At 52.3% G+C, this 22,635-nt stretch overlaps 1 protein-coding gene across 1 annotated transcript; it reads left to right on the top strand.

Moving 5' to 3' along the window:
* Nucleotides 1-80: 80 nt before the first annotated feature.
* EFTUD2 (elongation factor Tu GTP binding domain containing 2) lies at nt 81-21,472 on the top strand. The gene is made up of 28 exons (XM_058857957.1): nt 81-122; nt 278-383; nt 1,068-1,233; nt 1,652-1,730; nt 3,860-3,935; nt 4,462-4,527; nt 4,808-4,843; nt 5,624-5,714; nt 6,549-6,631; nt 7,105-7,271; nt 8,286-8,410; nt 9,990-10,053; nt 10,417-10,507; nt 11,312-11,447; nt 11,722-11,849; nt 12,873-13,066; nt 13,214-13,325; nt 13,571-13,711; nt 14,148-14,249; nt 14,731-14,813; nt 16,441-16,527; nt 16,778-16,904; nt 17,372-17,459; nt 17,803-17,921; nt 18,322-18,416; nt 19,182-19,335; nt 20,238-20,345; nt 20,907-21,472. The coding sequence occupies exons 2-28, from the start codon at nt 279-281 to the stop codon at nt 21,000-21,002; spliced, it is 2,919 nt and encodes a 972-aa protein (XP_058713940.1). The 5' UTR covers nt 81-122; nt 278; the 3' UTR covers nt 21,003-21,472.
* The last annotated feature ends 1,163 nt before the right edge of the window (nt 21,473-22,635 follow it).

Below are 22,635 nucleotides of genomic sequence, written 5' to 3'. Positions count from 1 at the left end.
CCGGAGCTTCCCCGGCGGGCGCTGGCGGCGGGCGCGGGACGCTCTGTCGCGACAGGCGGTGAGGGCAGCCCGGGGGCCTTCGGCAGCGGCGGCGCCGAGAGCAGCGGCGGGAGCGGAGCCGGGTGCGTGAGGGAGAACGGGGTCGGGCCGGGGCCTCGGACAGCGACGGGGCTTGGAGCAGGGCAAGGCCGGGCTCCCCGGTGCCGCGGTCCCTGAGGGGGTTCGGTCAGCGCTCCCCGGTCTCTGGACCCCCACCGAGCCTCCTCCCGCCCCGCAGCATGGACACCGACCTGTACGACGAGTTCGGGAACTACATCGGGCCCGAGCTGGACTCGGACGATGACGATGATGAGCTGGGCCGAGAGTCCAAAGACCTGGACGAGGTGAGTGGGGTGGAGGGGAGGAGGCAGCGACCCCCGGAGCCGGCGGGGCTCGTCCTGCCCCGGACCCTGAGCGGGGACGGGCCCGCGGCTGCTCCTGAGGGGTCAGTGCTGGGGTCTGAATCCCGAGGCTCGGAGTTTAATTCTGGTGTTTAAAGAATTTACAAAATCTGTTCCTGGGGTGAAGAGAAAGACAGAGTTCTCGCTGGGGTCGCGGTGGGAGCTCCTGCCCTGGGGCTGGGTTTGGCTGGTTCGGGTGTCGGTGCCGGGCACGGTCCGTGTCCCTTCGGGAGCCCCGCAGGAGGGAACCGAGGCTGCCGCAGGGAGCCGGGTCCGCACGGGGAGAGGCAGAGCGAGACCCCACGGACACGGGGGGAGCAGAGGGAGCCCCTTCCCATCTCCTGCTGGTCTGTGTGGGGTGCGGGTTGTGTTACCCGGGTGTGGCTCTTGCGTTGTGCTGTGTGGGGTTGCTGTGTGTGAGTCGCTGCCTGTGCCGGCGTCCCTGCGAGTCCCGGGGCTGTTCCTGATGCAGCTGCTGTGGGAAGAGCCGTGCTGCTCCTCCAGGAGCTGCTCCCAGGGCACCTCTGTGGGTGCTGGGGCTGCACTGGGGGTCCCTTGCTCGGGGGTGACCCCAGGCCTGTCCCCTTGGGGGGCTCCACAGCAGCTGAGGGTGAGCCTTGGTTGCAGCTGGAGGATGATGACGATGACGATGACATGGGGGAGCATGACGAGGAGCACCCCGGGATGGAGGTGGTGCTGCACGAGGATAAGAAGTACTACCCCACAGCAGAGGAGGTGTATGGGCCTGAGGTGGAGACCATCGTGCAGGAGGAGGACACACAGCCACTCACTGGTGAGTGGGGGGGGAGGAGAAGGCTCTTAATTGATCCTTGGAAAGGGGAAATAATATTCCCTTGTCTCCTGTCCCTTTGGAGGCTATGATAGCCTCAGAAACTCTGTCTGGTGTGTGCAAATTTGGGCACTTGTGATTTTTTCAAATCTAAACAAATGTACCTTTGGAAAAACAGAATCAGCAGGGTTGGGAAAGCTGTTTAAGGGAAAAGTAAATGCTTTGAAGTGCTCTCCTTTGATCCCTTTGGTTCGGCTGGAAGGGCCCTGCACTGACCATCTCCTGCAGCTTTGACAAACAGCTGAGAGAATCTGTCAGCTGGAAAACTGAGGGGTTGTCAGCAAAACTGCCCATTCCTGGGGGCCATTCCTGACCCTGCTGCTTCAGGGCCTCTGGGAACAGTTTGTTTCTCTTGTTTCAGAGCCCATTATTAAACCTGTGAAAACCAAGAAGTTCTCCCTGATGGAGCAGACACTGCCCGTCACTGTCTACGAGATGGAGTGAGTATGGGGCTGGGGGAGGCAGATTTGGGGTCTCTGGCTTGGTGTCTCACTGACCCCAGTACAGCCCTGAGAACATCCAGTTCCCAGGTTCTGTACCCAAAACAAGAGGAAGTGCAGGACGAACCATTTCACAAACATTTTCTCTCCCCACCAGCAGCACAGGGTAGGGTTGGACATGAACGGGGAATCTCACCTCAAGGGCTGAGACCAATCTCCATAGCAAGAACTTGTGGCTCAGGAAATGTTCTTGGAATGGCTTGGGTTGCAAGGGACTATAAAACCCATCCAGTCACATCCCTGCCATGGGCAGGGACACCTTCCACTGTCCCAGGTTGCTCCAAGCCCCAGTGTCCAGCCTGGCCTTGGACACTTCCAGGGATGAAGCAGCCACAGCTTCTCTGGGCAACCTGTTCAATATCCACATGGTCAGTGTGTAGCACACATCATATTTGGACATTTTGGATTGATCCCAGTCTCAGATTAGGTCCCATCTATTCCATTTTCCATTGGGAATTTTTGTGCTGCTGGGTGAGTGTAAATGCTGTGCAGTCAGCAGGACACTGCTGCTGTGTTGGGTGGGTCTATTGGTTGTGTCCTGAAGCAGCTTCTTTGATACCAGGGCTGGGAGAAAAACTCCTGGAAAAATTTCCAAATGCATTTAAAATTGGAGATGTAATATCTCCAACTACTTTTCTGTGGAACAAAAACCATCCTTTGCTTTTTCTGATAAAAGTCTGATGTTTGAGCAGCGTCTGCACATTGTGGTGGGTGGAGGGTCCATGTCCCTGTATGTGCAGTGTGTTTGTGTTGTCTCTCTTTGGGATGAGCAGATGGAGCTGTGGGAGTCTCCTTGGGCTCATCATCTCTTCAGTCACCACTTCGTGGCTTGTCAGGGCTTTTCCCAGTTTTAAATGTTCATCTCCAGGTGTACCAGGTCTCCTGGTCCCAGAAGCAGGTGTGGCTGAGCAGCAGTTCCCTGGTGGTGAGCAGTGCCTCTGCCTGGCACCCAGCATTGTGCTTTCCAGAGGGGAGAGGATGTTCCTGGAGCTGGTGTTCACTCAGGGGTCCCTCAGCTTCCCAGGCCTGTGCTTGGTGCCTGGGGGGTTCAGCAGAGCTGGGGCAGAGCCCAAGAGCTGCTGGGGCTGGTTTTTCTCAGCCCTTGCTTTTGCTCAGTCCCTGACCTGGGCTCTGTGTTATCCACCACTTCCCTGATCCCTGTGTGCTCTGCTCATTCCATTTGTAATTAATTCATTTTCCTCCTGTTTGTTGATAAAAATGGTGAGGTTGGGCCAAGAGAAATTCCCTGTGGGATGTAGCCAGAAACCTGCAAGCTTGGTATTGATTTCCCATTTAGCCTTATTTTCAGACCAATTAGGAAGGTTTTAATCGGGGTTGCTATTGATTGCTTTATTTTTTAGTTCTTAATCAAAATGTTTTACATTAAGAAGTCTATTGTGAAAATTTAATCTGTTTAAAAAGGAAATTATTTGATAGCATTTATTCTCTGCAGGCCTCTGGCAGTGGCTGCATGTTTTATAGCCTCCCATTATTTTTAGGGGCAGTAATTGAGGATCTCAATTATCTTTTGGCCAGCATCCATCCAGAAGTGACCAGCTCATCATTACCCAGCTCAGCTGCTGATTTGAAAAAGACTTAATTCCTTGAGTCCCTGAAATGTCACTGTTTTAAGAGTTGAAAAATCAGAATTAATGGTCTGTGGAGCCCCTGGCTGCTTTCAAAGCTCCGTGGGGTGCTTGTTATCCAGCACCACAATTTACCTGACTGCCTGCCATGGTTTGAGTGGAAGTGCTTCATCATCTGAGTACATGGATGTGATTTTTGCTCCAGTACTGACTAGAAAAGAAGAAAAATATTCAATAATATTCCATTGCTGGCAGCTTTACCAGCTCCGTATCCTCCCACCCACTGCCATCTGTCTGGGACTCCAACTCTCTTGTCCTCCCCATCTGGAAAGTGGGATTCTTCCTCCGCAGGGCACTGGCAGGATAAAAGTTTGGCGAGGATTCAGGGGGCACCTTGGATAGAAAGTATAGCTGAAAAGCAGCACCTGCTTTTCTTAGACACAGCAGAAGCCTCCAACAGCCTTTTGTGTTTTGTTCCTGCAGTTTCCTGGCAGATCTGATGGACAACTCAGAGCTGATCCGGAATGTGACTCTGTGTGGGCACCTGCACCACGGCAAGGTGACTATCCAAAATACAGGAGTAATGATGGGGACCTGTCTGTTGCTTTGCCAGCCCTCCTGGCCCCTGGTTCTCTGCAGCAGCACCTTCTGCTCCTCCTGCTCATGAACTTATTTGTAGAATCCAAGGATGGATTGGGTTGGAATGGACCATAAAGCCCACCCAGTGCCACCTCTGCCATGGCAGGGACACCTCCCACTGTCCCAGGCTGCTCCAGCCCCAATGTCCAGCCTGGTCTTGGGCACTGCCAGGGATCCAGGGGCAGCCCCAGTTGCTCTGGGCACCCTGTGCCAGGGCCTCCCCACCCTCACAGGGAAGAATTTCTTCCCAATATCCCATCTAACCCTGCCCTCTTCCAGCTTAAGGCCATTTCCCCTTGTCCTGGTATGTTTCCCTGTGAAATTTGTAGATTTTTTTGTAGGTTTTATAATAACCTGCTCAGCGTGCTCTGTGCTGCCCTTGGAGGGATGGGGTTGTGTTTGTAACTGTCTGAAGGGAGGCACCTCCTTTCTCTGCTCTTTTCCAGACGTGTTTTGTTGACTGCCTGATAGAACAGACGCACCCAGAAATCCGGAAACGCTACGATCAGGATGTGAGTGAGCTGCTGGGAAATTCCTGCTCTGGGGAACGCAGGGTGGCTTGTGCACCCCGAGGAAGGGTGACTGTGCATGGGGACAACGTGGTTGAGTGACTGCAATGTAGGATTGGGAAGCCAGAGCTCAGTCCTGATTCTGCTTCTATACCTTTCTGGTCACCTGAGTGATGTAGAGTGATGTAGAGTTATTATATTATTATAGAGTTATTGTGTCCTGCTTCAGACTGAATATCTGATACCAAAATGTGAGGCTCTGATTCTTGTTTTGCCTTTGCAGCTCTGCTACACTGATATATTGTTCACAGAGCAGGAGGTGAGTGGTCTTGTAGTGATTTTATCCAGTTGTCTCATGCTTTACTCACAGCTGTTGTAGGCAGTTTCCTCGTCCATTTTAACGCCTTTCTGTGCCTTCCATATTTTGCTTATTTTCTTTATCAATAAAACAATCTGCTCCTCTTGATTCCCTCAGGAAGATTCCTGATCCAACTTCCTTCCCTCATCTTCATGCATGATTTTATAACCTGTGTAATGTTAAATCTACAGCAGGGTCACCTCAGTCTGGGGGTAATTCTTACTTCCTTTGAGAGAAAAAGGAGGATGGGGTTGCAGCAGTGGTAGATGAGAAAAAAAAGTATTTCAAAATAAATACACTTCTCCTTCTTCAGCTCTGACTCCATGTGGTTGGGCATGAGTGGGAATGTTATTTTGTGTCATGTCCAGAACAATCCTTTGAAGCATTATTTTTTCTCCTCTCAAAGTCCTACTACATACTCTCTGATCAAATCTTGTGCTTTGAGATGTAACTTGTTGGCAGCAGAGGGTGAAAGCACAAACAAACACCCACATTCTGTCTCAGGTACTGCCTCTAGTACCTCCTCAGCTGAAATCAGGTGTGGAGGGTGCAGCTGTGGCTCACCAGTCTGACCAGTACAGATGGGAGAGCTGGGCTGGGTACTTCAGTGATCTGAGGTTATTACTCTCTTCCAGGATGAATGTTTCTTTCCATTTTTCTGATTTTTCCTTGATCTTCTACATCTGTACTACGTAGATACTTTTGTTTATTTTTGCTTTATCCTGGTTTCCTGTGTTTCAGAGGGGGGTGGGGATCAAGAGCACCCCAGTGACGATTGTTCTGCCGGACACCAAAGGAAAGTCTTTCCTCTTCAACATCATTGACACTCCAGGTGATTGTGCAGTCCTGAAAATCCTGCTGTGGGAAGCACTTAGCTTTGTTTTGTACTTTTTATAGCTGATTCCAGCCTAGTCCTGAGCCTTCAGTTGAGTTTGTTCCTGTGAAGTCACTTCCAGCAGTAGTGACCCATAATCACCCAGGATGGTTTGGGGTAAAGTGACCTTAAAGTCCACCTAGTTCCAACCCCCTGCCATGGGCAGGGACAAGTCAGGCTCATGTTTGTGATTAGCTGGCCTAATTGAGGTCTGGTGAGGCTGAAGAGTTGTTTCACTCAAGCAGCACAGGTAGAATTTCCTTTCCCAGGTATTGCCATGTGCAGTGGGACCCTGCTTGTTGCAGCACAGTGAGACTCAGCAAGTTCCTCAGGCCTTCTGTGGAGAGAACATAATCACAGATCAACTTTAAGGAGGAGGGTCTTGGGACACATCTGCTGAGCTGCAGCTCAGGATGAGGGAGGTTAGAGCACAGGAGGAGGCTGGGGAGAGAGGCATCTGTTATCTTTGAGAAGAAATCTTCCTCCTTTATCCGAAGTATGTGTACAGAGCTGTGAGAAAAACACAAATGTGAGGAAAAGTGCCTGTTAAACAAGTTGTTGCATTCTCAAAAAAAAGCATTAGAGCTGAGGCTAAATCCCCGTGGGGAGCTCTGGCAGCTGCTGCCAGGTCCTCATCTGAGGAGGAACCATCTCCGTCCTGCCTCTCTGGCTACCAGCAACCAGAGGAATCTGCAGAGCCCCATGGCTTCCCACCTGTGTGCTGCTGCTGCACGAGGGCTCACTGTGTTTCTCACTGTGTTTCTCACTGCCCACCTTTGTGTGCTTTTGAAGGTCATGTGAATTTTTCTGACGAGGTGACAGCCGGCCTTCGCATCTCGGATGGCGTCGTGCTCTTCATCGATGCGGCCGAGGGGGTGAGTGCTGCGTTCTGGGGCTTGCACCCCTCCCTCTGGAGTCTGTGCTCCTGCCTTAGCATGAAGGCCTGGGATGGGTTCAGCTCTCTGGGGTGAAGGGTTTTTGGAGGACAGTTTGGGAAGTGAGGGTGTTTTCCATCTGAACAGGCAGCCAAGCCTCTGGCTGCTGTGACCAGGCTGATGTGATGCTGTGGCCCGTAGGCTGATTATCTGACTTGTGTGCAGCTCCATCCCAATGATACCTAAAACCAAGCAGGTTATTTATATCAGAGATGTCCACAGGGTTGGATTCAAGGAATTTGGTTGGGGTAGCACCTATTTCTGAATTTAAGGAGGATTAGCTGATTGCTGGTTGCTGAGCTTGGGCTTTTCTGCAGCCTAGCAGCAGAGTAGGGGTCACTGGTTGCCTCTCACGCCCCAGATAGCATTTTGTGAAGGCTTTCCTGGGGCTCTGAGCTCGCTGCTGCCCGCAGGTGATGCTGAACACGGAGAGGCTGATCAAGCACGCGGTGCAGGAGAGGCTGGCAGTGACCGTGTGCATCAACAAGATCGACAGACTCATCCTGGAGCTGAAACTTCCTCCCACAGACGCTTATTACAAACTCAGACACATCGTAGATGAAGTTAATGGTCTGATCAGGTGAGGGTGCTTGGGGTGATGCATTGTTCATCCTTGCTGTCCCTGTCCCATGGCTCTCTGTGAGCCCTGCATGTGCCTGAAAACTCAGCAGTTTGTCTCTTGATGTGTTGAGTCATAGAAAATGGGCCAGGAAGAACCACTGGAAATTGATCTCAGCTAAAACATTGAATTAAAAGCAGGATTGGCTCTTCTTGGCGAACTCCAGGGGATTTCATTTCCCCCATGCCATTTCATTTTTTCCTCCATTAAAAAGTAGAGAAAGTGGACATATGACCAGAGCAGGGAATTTGTGCTCCCAAATGTTTCAAATACAGTGAAATGATTCAGGTTGTATCCCAAATTGGAGGTTGAGATGTGTCAGAGCTCCTAAATACTTGCTACAAAACCAAAAGAGGATTTGCTGTCTCAACTCCTAAACAAGGATTATGATGCTGACACAGTCCAGTCTCCTTGCCAGCCCTGCTCAGGAAAGGGAGGGACAGCTTAGTAGCCATGCATTGTTTCTGAGGGTTCTTCTGCATCCAGGGATTTTGTAACAGCATTCTGCCCTTCAGGTGTGTGTGGATTTGCACACAGGCTCCCTGGCATGTCTCTGTTCAGTGTGTGCTGGCATCAGGCAGCTGGGAGCAGGGTAATTCACCTTGCCTAGCAAGGCTGTGAGCTCATTAAACCTGTTGGGATTAAATGATATCCCTATATTATCTTCTCCTTGGTTGACCAACTTGGCTGCTTTTTTAGGGGAAGAAAAGTTATCCCAGATAAAAAATCTGAAGCATTTGTGTTGGTAACTTTTTAGTTCTAGGATCTTTAAATCTTTGCATTAATGCTTTGAAGTTTATAGGCAGAAAATGTTCCTGACCCTGAGATTCTGATGGCAAGCAAGCTGCAGCCTGTTTAAAGATGATTTTTGGCAATGCAGGCTCCTTGCCTGTCACTGCTGTAGGGTGTGGGAAGTGGGTTGAAGTGTCTTCTTTGGTTCATAACATTGATTTGGTTTTATTTTTCTCCTCTCAGCATGTATTCCACCGATGAGAACCTCGTGCTGTCTCCCCTTCTGGGGAATGTGTGTTTCTCCAGCTCTCAATACAGCATCTGCTTCACACTGGGGTCTTTTGCAAAGATTTATGCAGACACATATGGTGAGGATTAGCCAGAAACCTGGTGCACTTCAACATCTCATTTCCCAACCTTTCTTGTGGAGGTTTTCTAAGCCGTTCAGCTTCCCCTGCACATGGCCAGTGTTTGTGTTCTGAAATTGCTGAGAGTGGAGTGGTGCTGCACAGCTGAGCCTCGGGGGTTAAAAAGCAGAAACACAGTTTTAGCAAGATATTTTCTCCTGATAAATGTTTCTTGAGTCAGAAGCCAAGATTCTTTTCATACCCTAAGCAGAAATAACAAGCAGTTGGAGGCAGGTGTGTGTGTGTGTGTGTGTTCTGCTCCTTGTCAGCAGCTCAGGAGCGAAGCAGTTAAGCTCTTCCTGCCTTTTCCCAAAAGTCCAAGACTCAGCTGCAGCTGGGCACAAGCTTTGCCCACAAGGTTTTGCACTCTTGCCCTCTTTCTTTTTTAAGAATCTCTCTTTTTCTGGCTTGGATTTAATTTTCTGCTCCCCAGGTGCCCACTCAAGGCAATCTGCCGCGTGGAGCAGCGGGCTCTGTGCTGGCATTAGCAGCTGCACAGCCCAGGTTTTTGAAGTCCCCCACTGGGGAATTTGGGGATCTGTAGGAGCCAAGAGCAGGGGAAGAAGGAGGTTGTAAAGCAGCTGGGCCAGCTCTTGCAGAGAACTTGGCCTGAGGGAGGATGAAGTTGTAGAGGTCAGGGACTGATGGTGTCAGGACTGTCACGTTTTCTGAGAGTTTGGAGCAATAAATGAACTCCCCAAGTGTCACAGCATTAACTCAGAGCCTGCTGGGGTGAGACCCCTCATTGGGGGCTGAGGACAGCACAGTTGGCAGGAGATGCCAACCAGGTGGGGAAGGCAGGAGCTAAATGGGTGCTTGGAGTTGGGAATGGTGGATTCAAATCACCAGGAATTGTCTGTGCAGCCACCACATGTCAGCTAACAGGAGTTAGAGCAGCACCAGTGTCCAGACTGCAGCCACCAGGAAATTCCTTGTGCTCACATATCTGCCCACAGCAAATGCTTGTTTGGATCCTGCTGTAAGTTCTCATCCTATCCTGGTATTTGTAAATTTACCATGACAGCTAGCACTGCACTGGACCTTCAGCACTGGGTGTTTAGCTGTTTGCTTCCTGAGAAAGAGAAAGGAACCTGGAGATGTTCAGCAGGGCAGAAAATGCTGGTGCTGAGCCTGCAGGGTCGAGGGGTGGAGGCCATTCCAGCACCTTGGCACTGCAGCAGCAGTCACAGCATTCCCATTTGGAAGTGCAGCAGATGTGGTTGTGTTCCTGCAGCACTCCTCAGCGCTGACCCCGTGGGGAGCAGAGGGCTGGAGTGTTCCAGGGAAGTCAGTCTGTGGACTGCAGTGTCCCTGGGCTGCTGGGGACATCCCCAGTGGCCTCTTGCTGCTCATCTCTGCCTGTTCTCCCCAGGATAGCGCTTAATCTTTCACTCAGAATTGGGATGAGGCATTCACTCATCAGCATGAGTTCATTAAATTGAATCCTCAGGCTTGTTTTAAAAGCCAAAAAATAAAGATTCCTAAGCTAAGAGAAAAGTAGTGACATCTGAGAGACTTTTTAATTTGCTTTTTCCTTTAGGAGACATCAATTACCAGGAGTTTGCAAAGAGGCTTTGGGGCGACATCTACTTCAACCCAAAGACGTAAGAGCCCTCTTCAAATGTCTGTTGCTTTATTCCTGGGGTTTTACCTCATTTCCCTGTAAAATGTGGACTAGATGACCACCCAAGGTCATTCCTGATCCCATGATCCTGTGGTGGAGTATATCTGGGAAGGGTTGAGTCAGGCCTCCTGCCTAATGTGAATCCCCATGGTCCTCCTGAATCACACAAGCAGGAGCAGAGAGGCTCTTCTGGCCTTCATTTGGAGTAAGCCTGGCCCATGTGTCCCTGAGAGCTTCCCAGGGGGTTGGGAGGGAGAAGAGGAGAAGCTGGGAGGAGCAGAGGCTGTGGAGGGGTGCTGGCAGGCTGCAGTTCTTGCTCCTCACCTCTCTGGACTCCCAACAGCCGCAAGTTCACCAAAAAGGCCCCGACAAGCAGTTCCCAGCGCAGTTTTGTGGAGTTCATTCTGGAGCCCCTGTACAAGATCTTGGCTCAGGTCTGTGATGGGTCATTCTGTCTCCCATGACTCCAGATGGGAGCAGCTGGGGCTGGGCACTGGGTGGTGGCTGGTGGGTCTGGTCCTGTCCCATTCTGCAGTGGGATCTGCACAGGGTGGGCTTGGGGGTGCAGAGTATTCATTATTTCTTGCAAATGCAGAGCTGTATTTGCAGTGAAGAGAACAGTCCTTGCTCTGATAGCAGCCAAGTGACAGTGCTTGGATGTGGAGTAAAGATTTGGAGTACAAGTCAGATGAGGAGGAGTTGAGGGGGTGAGGCTCAACCTGGAGAACAGGAGGCTCAGGGGGGACCTTCTTGCTTTCTACAACTCGCTGACAGGAGGGGGCAGCTGGTGGGAGGGTCGGGCTCTGCTCCAAGGGAACAGGGACAGGAGGAGAGGAAGTGGCCTCAGGTTGTGCAGGGAGAGGTTTAGGTTAGAGATTAGGGAACATTTCTTCCCCCAAAGGGTCGTACAGCCCTGCGACAGCTGCCCAGGGCAGTGGTGGAGTCACCGTGCCTGGACAGGTTTAAAAGCCATGTAAATGCAACACCTGGGGACTAACATGATTTAGTGGTGGCCTTGGCAGTGCTGAGAGAATGGTTGGTCTCAGTGATCTTAGAGAGTTTTTCCAGCTATAATGATTCCATGATTCTATGATTTGACCCATCTGGCTCTTGTGTGAGCTCTGAACCAGTGCAGGTCCAGAGCCCTGCGGGTGATGGCTGGTGTGTGATGCTGCACTAGGGAGTTCCTGGCTGGGACCCCCACAGTGAACCTGAGAGTGGGACTTGTTGTCTTGCAGGTGGTGGGGGATGTGGACACGACCCTGCCCAGGACTCTGGATGAACTTGGCATCCACCTGACCAAAGAGGAATTAAAACTGAACATTCGGCCCCTCCTGCGGCTCGTCTGCAAGAAGTTCTTTGGGGAGTTCACAGGTACAAATTGTTTATCTTCCCCTCCACAATCCTTATATCCCCAGTACCTCACACCAAGAGTTGAGGGTTATATTTTGGCCAAGGAGTGCTAACTTGCACAGATCCTGCTCAATTTCCCAAATCTAAACTATGACCCCACCAGCCCATGGGGCAGTCTGAGATGCTGCTCACCTCTCCCCTGCTGCAGTCACCGTGGCTTTGCCTTGTGTATATGGAGGCTGTTTCTTTCCTCCACATTGGTTAACCCTGTCCTCACCAAGTGTTCCTTTTCCAGGCTTTGTGGACATGTGTGTGCAGCACATTCCCTCCCCAAAAGTGGGGGCCAAGACAAAAATTGAGCACACCTACACCGGCGGTGTCGACTCCGACCTGGGGGAGGCCATGAGCGAGTGCGACCCTGACGTAAGGAAACTCCTGTGTTTGTTCTGAGTGTGCAAAACCAAGGCAAACAGGCTCTGCTCCCCGTGCCCTGACAGGGCAGCTGCCTCCCATCCAGCTCTCTGCACAGATTTGACTTGCAGCACTGAAGCCTCTCATCCAACACTGGAACAAATCTCTTCACTCCAAGGAGCTTCAGCTGCCTGCCAGGGCAGCCCTGGAGAGAGGGAATTGTTTCACAGTGTTCAGAAAAGAGCAGGACTAGGTCAGGACTCCAGAGCATGAGGGAGCTGCAGGGTGGGTTTGTGTCCTTTTGCAGTCTTTTTGTCCCTTTTCCTTGAAGTTTGATTCTCTCTCCAAACTCTAAAAAACTGCATGGTGCTGATAAAAATAACCCTGTGTTAGTTAGTCAGCACCTTTCCTCTCCCAGCCCTGCAAACCCTTCCTCCTCCAACAGCTTGCACTGAGCTGTCATTTGGAGTTGTCTGGAGCCACCAACGCCAGCAGCTGAGTGAGAAATTTGCCTGTGACTTTGGCTTTGATGTCTGCAGAGAAAGTTAATCTCTTTTTTTAATGAGTTGTGATTATCCACATAAAACTCCACAATGGTGACTGTCACCACATCGCCAGTGTGGAGTCACCTTGTGGCACTGGGAGCTGTGGTCCTGGGGGGCTCAGGTGCTGTGCCCCGAGCAGGTTTGCAGGACAGCAGGTGACATTTTTTCTCGTGGCTTTGTCCCAGCCATCACTTGCTGCTCTACAAGAGTAGGGACAGGAGCTCCAGAAGAGTCCACCACAGTCATTCCAGGGCTTTCCATACAGGGCAAGGAGATGTAGGGCTTCCAATGGCAGGAACTGAAGGACTTGGCAAATCAAAAACATTATTTCTAAATTCCAGCCCATTAATCCCTTTTATCCACAACATAGAATATTCTGAGTTGGAAGAGATCCACGAGGATCATCAAAGTCCAGTCTTGCCAGGTCTGTGTCTGTTTCTTGACTGTGTTTTGAAAGAAGCTCATTTCTGTCTCTTTGTGTCTCGGGAAGGGTCCCTTGATGTGTCACACAACCAAAATGTACAGCACTGATGATGGTGTCCAGTTCCATGCCTTTGGCAGGGTGCTCAGTGGCACCATCCACGCTGGGCAGCCTGTGAAGGTCCTTGGGGAGAACTATACCCTGGAAGATGAGGAGGATTCCCAGATCTGCACCGTTGGACGCCTCTGGATCTCAGTTGCAAGGTACGGAAAGCTCTGGCAATGTGCTCGTTGGGAGAGGAGTCACCTGGAGTCAGGTGAGGGACTGGGAGGGAGGGAGAGCTGCCAGAGAGAGGGAGGAGGAAGGTGCTGGAAAGTCTGAGGCTGCAGTGATGCTCTCCTGCCTTTCAGGTATCACATTGAGGTTAACAGGGTGCCTGCTGGCAACTGGGTGCTGATCGAGGGCGTGGACCAGCCCATAGTGAAGACAGCGACTGTGACGGAGCCTCGGGGCAATGAGGAGGTACCATGCCTGGCTGGCATTGCTCAGCCTTCCAGGGAGGCAGGGTGATGGGATACAGCCCAAAGACTCACCTGGTGGGGTTAAAGAATCCCTGTTTGCTCCCATGGTGAGGCTAAAGAATCCCTGTCTGACATGGTGCCAGGGCACAAGAGCCACTGAGGGAAAGAGAAGAGCTTCACATGTTGTGTTTAACCCTGAGGACTTGTAGGGATGAAGTTTCAGCTCTTTGTCCTCTCTGGTTCCAGGCTCAGATCTTCCGTCCCTTGAAGTTCAACACCACATCTGTTATCAAAATAGCTGTGGAGCCAGTCAACCCCTCAGAGCTCCCCAAAATGTTGGATGGTCTCCGCAAAGTCAACAAGAGCTACCCCTCACTTACAACTAAGGTACTGCTGGGGGCAGTTGGATTACAGGATTTCCAGAGGTCCCTTCCAGCCTAAACTGTTCTGTGATTTGTGTGTGTGTGGCTGTTTCCAGCCAGTGCTGAGGGCAACCTCTGGGCTGATCTTCAAAATAATCAGGTTTGTTACCTTAGGTTGTTATGTTTGTTTTGGGGCTTTTCATGCTGTTCCGGTTGATCTCATATATTATGTAGAAATAGCAGAAAAGTGTAAATTCAGCAGAAAAACACACACCCTGCTGTGCCAGGGAAGCAGCTTTCTGCAGAGCCCAGCAGCACTTCCTCCTGGAAAAGGCTGTGGGGTGTTCTGACTCTTAACAAGTGTATTTCAGGCTGATCCTTCCTCAGGCTTGAGTAGGAGCCTGGAAGGCAGGAGCTGTGAGCAGGGGGGCTGCCAGCTGAATCCCTGTCTTCTCTTCCAGGTGGAGGAGTCTGGGGAGCACGTGATCCTGGGAACAGGAGAGCTGTACCTGGACTGTGTGATGCACGATCTGCGCAAGATGTATTCAGAGATTGACATCAAGGTGAGGCAATGAGAGAGGGATTTCCCCCTCTGGAAACCCTGGACAGGTTTGGTTCCTCTCTCAGAAGGATGAGAAAAAGAACTTACCTGAATATACAGCATGGATTTTGTCACATTCCTGTAAAAGTAAAGGAAAAAAGGCTGTTAGGGTATAAAAGGGCCTCTTACAGCCTGACTGTCACACCAGTGGGACTGAGACACTGCACTTTGGCTTGGAGAGGAGTTTTACACATTCCAGCCTTCCCCTGGGCTTCAGCCATTGCCTGGCTTGCATCAAATAAATAAATTGAGCAGAATTTTTCATATCTGAAATTGGATTTAAATTTTTCTGTCTCGTTTGAAAGCCTCAGTGCTTCATGCACAACCTTGGTTAAAACACCGCCAGTTGAACCAGTTTTAACTTGTAGGTGTTCAGAGCTTTCAAACAGTCTTTTTACAAACAAAAAAATACTGGAAATGTTACAAATCTTTTGTTCTTTTAGGTGGCTGATCCAGTGGTGACATTCTGTGAGACAGTGGTAGAAACATCCTCCCTGAAGTGTTTTGCTGAGACACCCAACAAGAAGTAAGGGCCATGGGCAAGCTTGGCATAGGAGGGGGCAGATGGAGGGTCCATCCCCTCCATGGGGGCTGTTCCCACTGGCTGTTCACCAAGTGGCACATGCCTGAATGAGGCATGAATTGACCTGAACTCCTCAGGAACACACCAGAATCCCAAGGATGTTCTATGCTGTGTAGGAGCTCTGATAATGGAGGGAATAAAGACAGATCCACATCCTCCTTTTTCCATAAGTGTCACACCTTCTCAGCAGTTCTGAGAGGTGTTCTGGGATCCTGGAGCAGGTGCCAAAGAGCCCAGTGCTGCCTTCAGTAACTCCCCCAACAATTTCCTGAGCAAGAGCTATGTCTTCTCTTATCCATATGTAATCCTGGATTTGTTCTTCACGGTGATTCCCTGGGGCCTTGCTGCTCTCGTCTCTCTCCTCCAGCACCTCACAGTGCATGTGATTGGAAGAGGGAGGCCTGGGAGGGAACATGGGGGAGAGATCTGTGTGCATGGGGTGTTCTCATACCTGAATTCTCAGAGAAATCATGATCTGCTGAAGTTGGCTCCCCTGTGGTTTCTGGTTCTTCTTGCCTTCCTTTATTCTGAGACAGTCTCGCATGTTTGGCAGCCTTATTTCTGGAAACAGAGAGCTTCCAGTCTTCACAGAATCGCAGGATGGTTTGGGTTGGAAGTAACCTTGAAGACCATCCAGCTCCAAGCCCTCTTGTGGGCAGGGACAGTTTCCACCAGACCAGGTTGTTCCCAATCTTAGATCAGGCTTTGGCCTTCTGGGCACATGGAATGACCTGTGCTGGGGACAGATTTCAGGCACTGGGGGTTGTCTGAGGCAGCATCTGGTCTATCAGACAGCTCCCAGAGGCACTTGGCCTGGCCTATGGGCTCCCTCCTGCAGCCTTGGACAGGAGCTGGGTGTGGGACAGGAGGGCTGAAGCCACGCTGTCCCTCAGCTGCCTCCTTCAGGGAACAGTAGCTGAGCACTTGGGCTGTGTTCACAAGGACACAGGAATAGCAGTGGATGCAGGTGGCTTCATCAACCCAACTGCATCCAAGCTGGGCACAGTCAGAGAATCACACAATTGTGGAGTTATTAAGATTGGAAAAGACCCTAAAAAAAGTCCAACTGTCAACCCAGCAGCACCGCCATGTTCACCACTAAACCATGTTTACAAGTGTAAACGGTGTCTACACATGCACGTTTTATGAACAGTTCCAGGGATGATGAGTTCACCACTGCCCTGGGCAGCTGTGCCAGGTCTTTACAACCTTTTCTGTGTAGAAATTTTCACTAATATCTCACCTAAACCTCCTCTGGCTCAACTTGAGGCCGCTTCCTCTCATCCTGTCCTTTGTTCCCTGGGAGCAGAGTCTGTCCTCCACCCCTGGCTGCACCCTCTTCTCAGGGGGTTGGGCAGAGCCAGAAGGTCCCCCCTGAGCCTCCAGGCTGGTTCCCCCAGATCTCTCAGCTGCTTCTGGTGCTCCAGACCCTTCCCCAGTTCCTTTCCCTTCCCTGGACACATCCCAGCCCCTCCATGTCTTTCTTGCAGTGCAGGGCTGCCAGTCCCTGCGCTCTCCTCAGTTACTCCCATTTCCATCAGTGTGGCTGATGGTGTCTGTCCCTCCTCAGGAACAAGATCACGATGATTGCTGAGCCCCTGGAGAAGGGACTGGCAGAGGACATTGAGAATGAAGTGGTGCAGATAACATGGAACAGGTATGATCTGGGAGAGCAGGAATCCAGCTGGAAGTAAATAACTGGGGAAAAGGGAATGCTGGGATCTGCAGGGTGCACAGTATCGGCAGCAGCCTCTAGGCAGGGATCCTGGTTTGGTTTTCCTGCCAGCCAGTCCATGAGCATCTCTGGCTGAGATTGTTTCATGCCTGTAGGGAGCAGGGCTGTAAACACATCGTGAGTGCAGGTCAGATTCTTGTTTCCTAAAGCTTCTTCCCTTTCTCTCTATCAGAAAGAAGCTGGGTGAATTCTTCCAGACCAAATACGACTGGGATTTGCTGGCTGCCCGTTCCATCTGGGCCTTTGGGCCAGACGCCACTGGCCCAAACATCCTGGTAGATGACACACTGCCCTCAGAGGTGAGGAGTGGGGCCATTCTTCAGTGAGACCTTTGTCCAGTGGTGCCAGGAGGTGCCCACTCCTCCCAGAACTTTCAGCAAGACCCTGGTGCCTTTGGGGGTGGAGATTGTTTGCCACAGCTGAGACCTGCTGCACTTTCCCCACAATGATCCTACACTGGTGACCAGGTCACTTACTATTTTTCAGGTGTTGCTGTTTGGGCCAATGTCCTCAACTTGCCAAAATTTGCAACTAATGTCCTTGCCTTTCAGGATCACCAAAACATGGACTCTTAATTTATAGTGCTCTAGAAATTATATAATGCTGATGCTCTTGAGCTGTGATAGGGAGGGGTGGACATTGGGGGTACAGGGGGACACTGCTCCTCTTTTGGAAACAGCTTTTAAGCACTGGGTGTTACATAAGCACTGAGTGTGATGAGGCATAGTCTCTGAAGCTGTCTGTCTGTCTGTCTGTCTGTCTCTAGGTAGACAAGTCTCTGCTGGGCTCGGTGAAGGACAGCATCGTGCAGGGCTTCCAGTGGGGGACCAGGGAAGGGCCCCTCTGTGATGAATGTAAGGACTCGTGGGGAAATTGAGATAATGAAGTTGATTAAATTCTTCCATCTCTAAGCATTCAGGTGTTCCAGGCTGGGCAGGGCTTGGAGCAGCCTGGTCTAGTGGACGGTGTCCCTGCCCATGGCAAGGAGTCGGACTAGATCAGCTTTAAGGCTACTTCCAACCCGAATCATTGCATGGTTCTGTGATATGCAGGGTTATGACGTGGTCATGCGTTCCCTGCTGGAATTAAATTTAGGAGAACTGCTGGTGGCTCTGGGCGTTTGGGCATTTGGGGATGTGGTTGGTGCTGGCAGAGAACGTCCCCTGGGGTCACTGGCTGTCATTTCTCCCTTGGCAGTGATCCGCAATGTGAAGTTCAAGATCCTGGACGCGGTGATTGCTCAGGAGCCCTTGCACCGGGGTGGAGGGCAGATCATCCCCACGGCCCGCAGGGTCGTGTACTCCGCCTTCCTCATGGTGAGGGTTTCTGTGTGCTGGGCTGAGCCCCACACACCTGCCCTGGGGATGTGGGTGCATGGCAGCTCATTCACCCATCCATGTCTGCAGTGCCCTTGTGGCTGGCACACAAATCCTACAGGCCCACGTTCCAGCCTGGGTGGAAACTGGTGTGCATCTGCTCGCTCTCCCCTTCTTGCTCCCGCTGGGCTTGCTGGGAAGGGTGGGCATGGGGGAGAGGGAGGCGTGTGACTCATGCCCAGAGGGAGAAAAGGTCCTTTCAGTGTTTGTGATGTTGGTTTGGGCAGCCATGGGGCAACAGGAACCCTGTAATCTCATCAGGCACTGGGTTTGACCAGAGAACTTGAGCTGTGCTGGTGCTGTGGGAGGCTCAGTGGCTCATATCCCTGTCCCCTCACAGGCCACCCCTCGCCTGATGGAGCCCTACTACTTCGTGGAGGTTCAGGCTCCTGCCGACTGCGTGTCTGCTGTGTACACGGTGCTGGCCCGGCGCAGGTGAGCTGCTTCACTGCCAGCAGTGGGGGTTTGCAAAGCAGCAGCGTTGGGATCTGGGCTGTTGGAGAATTCCACAGTCCTGGCACTGATGCAGAGGGTGAAGTCTGCATGAAGTGACAGTTGGAAGCTTCATGACTGATCCTGGCCCCGAGCAGTGCGGGCAGGGATGTTCAGGATCACACACAGCCTTTGGGTTGTGCCTGGTTCTTCCTGAGTGTCAGAGAGGAAAATGTACAAAGCAGTGTGCTCAGCCCTGGGGCCCCAGCACAGGAAGGACTGGGACCTCCTTCAGTGGCTCCAGAGGCTGGGAAGATGCTCAGGGGGCTGGAGTGACTTCCCTGTAAAAACGGGTTGGGAGATCTGGGATGGTTCAGCCTGGAGAAGAGAAGGCTCCAGGGAAAACTGAGAGCCCCTTCTAATGCCTAAAGGGGCTCCAAGAGAGCTGGACATGGGCCTGGGGTGCCAGGACAAGGAGGAATGGCTTTCCACTGCCAAAGAACAGGGTTAGATGGGATATTCGAAAGAAATTCTTGGCTGTGAAGTTGGAGAGGCCCTGGCACATGTTGCCCAGAGAAGCTGTGGTTGCCCCATCCCTGGAAGTGTACAAGGCCAGGTTGGACATGGCTTGGAGCAATCTGGGATAGTGGGAGGTGTCCCTGCCCATGGTAGAGAGGGTAGAACCGTGGGGTTCAGGGTCCTTTCCGAGCCAGACCAGTCCATGATCCTGTGACACACAGGAGTGCTGATCCTTTCACACCTTTGCAGGGGCCATGTGACACAGGATGCTCCGATCCCAGGCTCTCCCCTGTACACCATCAAAGCCTTCATCCCAGCCATTGATTCCTTTGGGTTTGAGACAGACTTGAGGACCCACACGCAGGGACAAGCCTTCTCCCTCTCTGTCTTCCACCACTGGCAGGTGAGTCCATGCCCTGGGGAGATGGGGAAGAGGACAGGTAGGATCAGGCACCAGGTAGGTGCTCTAAGTGCCACAGCTCCAACAGAGCAGGAAAGCTCTTGAGAACATTCTCAGAGGATTGTGGGGAGGCTTTATGCACCAGCTGTTCCATGTCTGCCAGGGCTTTGTTCCAAGTCCCAACATTCCCAGTCCTTGTGAGTCCTGGAAGCTGCTGCTAGCTGAGTGTCAGGGTCCTGCAGTGCCTGGGAAGATGACATCCCCTTGGGAAGAGGGAACTTGGTTGGGTCCAATTCATGCTCTGCAGCCTGGGCAGAAGTGTTGGTGTGCTCGGACTCAGTGATCTGCCTTAGGAACTTTGATCTGTGCCACACTTCAGCTTTGCCTCTCAGAGGTGATGTTTTAAACCTGTAGGAGACAAAGGTTGGGACAAAACACTGTTCTCTTGCCACTTCTGTGTTTGGGGCAGATCAGGTCCTGTGTGTGAGGTGCACAGTGGTTTGGGGTACAGCTTCATGAGAGCAGCAGCTGCAGTCTGAGCCCTGGCCTCAAGGTTGGTGTTTTGAAGCCCAAGGCTCAGCTCTGAAACAATAAGCATGCCTGGTTTGTGGAGGGTGTTGTGCTGACCAGGACTTGCATGTCTTGTTCTGTTAGGAGGTGTTTTGGGGTCTTGCAGTACTCCCTGGGGAAGGGACCTGTCCTTGGGACATGTCCTTGGCTTGAGTTTTCAGCACCTGACTTCTCACAGGCACCATCACCAGCAGTGACGTGAGTTTGTGTGCCAGGAGAGCAGACAGGATGTTGGGGTGTCTGTGGGAGTCAGGGATGTTTCCTGTTGCAGTTGGGATCCCCAGGAGGTTGAACCAGCCCCAACATCACACTCACATCCTGGCCCTGTGTTTCAGATTGTGCCTGGTGACCCCTTGGACAAGAGCATCGTCATCCGGCCGCTGGAGCCACAGCCAGCCCCACACCTCGCCAGGGAGTTCATGATCAAGACCAGGCGTAGGAAGGTATGTCTGGGACAAATCCCTGTGGTGTCCCTCTGTCCCAGCAGCTGAGCTGTTGCAGTGGTGTCCCTTGGGTGTGCCACATCCCCTCTGTGTTCCCAGAGTGGTCTGATGTCCTTTGTGTCCCAGGACTTCCCCTGTGCTGTCAGAACCTGTCAGTCCCATCAGTGACTCCAGCCCAAAACAGGATCCTGTGGCCTCTGCTGAGCCCTGCTCCCTCCCCAGCCCCTCTGACCCCTCAGTGGCCTGGTCCCTTGGTCCAGCAGAAACAGCAGGAACTGGTTTCCATGCTGGCATAATGAGCTGGACTGAGGGGCTGGAGGGGCTGCAGAGGGAATCAAGCTCCCCTGTGGGGGGCAGTGAGCTGGTAGATGTGCTCAGCAGCAGAAACCACGTGTTTGCAGGTTCCTGAGGGGTGCTAGATGCCTTCAGACTGCAGAGGAGCACCTCATGCCTTTTTTGGAGGCTGAGAATTTCTCTTACTGTGGGACTCAAGGTCTTTTCAGTGGGCTCTCTGGGCAGTGGCTGTATGGGGAATAACCCTGGCTGTGTGTTACCCTGCAGGGCCTCAGTGAGGACGTGAGCATCAGCAAGTTCTTTGATGACCCCATGTTGCTGGAACTGGCCAAGCAAGACGTCGTTCTCAACTATCCCATGTGAACCTGCTGCCCCAGCATGGGGGCTGACCCAAGCCCTGACTGGCACCTGCTGGTCCTTCCCTATCCCTGCTTGCTCAGCCCTGGCTCCTGGAGGCTCAGGGCAGGCAGGGAGCTGCTCCTCAGGTCACTCCCATGGCTGTAGGAGTCTCCATGGACCAACTGTGGGCATTCTCCATACGGAGCAGTCCAGACCCAGAGCCCTGATGCATTTTGTATTGTTAGTCTCCAGCTGCTGTTGTCTCCAGTGAGGTTTTCCCTTTGGATAGGCTCCTCCAGCACACAGAGCTGAGCAGTGTCAGTATGGATACCTGAAGACTGGGCTTCAACCGTGTCAAGCATTTCAGGCAGCTGAGAAAGGGGGGATGCTGGGGGGGCAGTGCTTTACCAGCCACCCCAGGAGGAGAGATGAGTGTGGCATTGACCTTTTTGTACCCCTTTTTTGAACCCTTGTAAATGTTTAGTACAAACTTCCAGGCTGGCCTTAGTCTGATTGTGCCCAGACATGGCAGTGCTGAGGGAGGCTCTGCTTTCCCAGTGCTTCCAGTCCTGTCAGGACTTCTCCCATCCTCAGCCCCAGTTCCCCTTGGCCTCAGCACTGTGCCACTCCCAAGCACTTCCAGCTCTTCCACTCAACTCTGTGGTTGTGAATGGACCAGCCAGCCCAGGCCTTTTATTTCTCTTCTTGCTCAATCTTGTCGAGTTTTCAGGGGTTTCATCAGCTGCTCATCCTCTCAGTGGTTTTTGGGACTCCCTTTCCATTCCCCTGCTCTGTCTCTGAACTCTGCCCCAGTGCTGTCCTAAGTATGTGCTGTGGAACCAGGGCTGATTTACATCTCATGGGGACATTCCTGCCCTCCCTGTCCCCTGGCTGTCCCCAGCCTGAGCTGGCCTGGCCCTGCCCTGATGCTGCCGTGCTGAGTTTAGCCCTGGCCCTTGTTCATCCCAGCAACACCCCTGGGAGCCTGTCCCAGAGCATCCCTGTGCTTGGAGGGGCTTGAGATGGCCCTGGGGCACCAGCACAGGTAACACTGAGACAGCAGAGGGTAAAACTGAGGAAAACCTTCTCCTGCTCCTAAATCCTGCCAGCTGCTGGTGGGAACTGGGAGGCACTGGGCTGACATAAGCATGGGATAGGAAGCATCCATGGGAAAGCACACCCAGCCATCCCACCAGGTGCTGGATCTCTGTGGAAACTGGATGTTGTGGGGGATAATTCAGGCCAGTGGAGCATCAAAACCAGTGAGGGGAAGGATTTCCTGTCACACATTGGCATCACACCCCAGGCCCTGCTGCTGCCCCACCCCATCGCCCAGCGGGAAGGTGCACCGTGCAGGGCTCTGGCCCCATCAGCAGGCTCAGCTTTTCCAGGGATGCAGTCCTGGGGCTCCAGCTCTATCACCAGGCTCAGCTTTTCCTGCTGGACAGTGCCAGGAGGGTCCCCCTCACCTCCCACATCCATCCTGGCACTGTGGCCTCACTGATGGTGTGTTCCCCCTCTCTCCTGGGGGAAGATGAGGCTCAATCGTGGGTTGATGCAAGCAGAATACAACCCGGCACCCCATGGCCATGCTGGGGGTGCTAATCACCTCCCAGTACAGCCCAGCACCAAACAGCCCCCAGGGACCAGGCCAGGT

Source organism: Poecile atricapillus, chromosome 27, assembly GCF_030490865.1.
Source record: "Poecile atricapillus isolate bPoeAtr1 chromosome 27, bPoeAtr1.hap1, whole genome shotgun sequence".
Taxonomy (NCBI): Eukaryota; Metazoa; Chordata; class Aves; order Passeriformes; family Paridae; genus Poecile; species Poecile atricapillus.
This window is presented reverse-complemented; position numbering and strand designations above follow the sequence as displayed.

Coding starts and splice junctions, on each gene's coding strand:
- EFTUD2 (XM_058857957.1), top strand. CDS start 279: ATGGACACCGACCTGTACGACGAGTTCGGGAACTACATCGGGCCCGAG. Junction 16,528..16,777: donor GTGCAGATAACATGGAACAG/GTATGATCTGGG, acceptor TCTCTCTATCAG/AAAGAAGCTGGGTGAATTCT. Junction 16,905..17,371: donor ATGACACACTGCCCTCAGAG/GTGAGGAGTGGG, acceptor GTCTGTCTCTAG/GTAGACAAGTCTCTGCTGGG.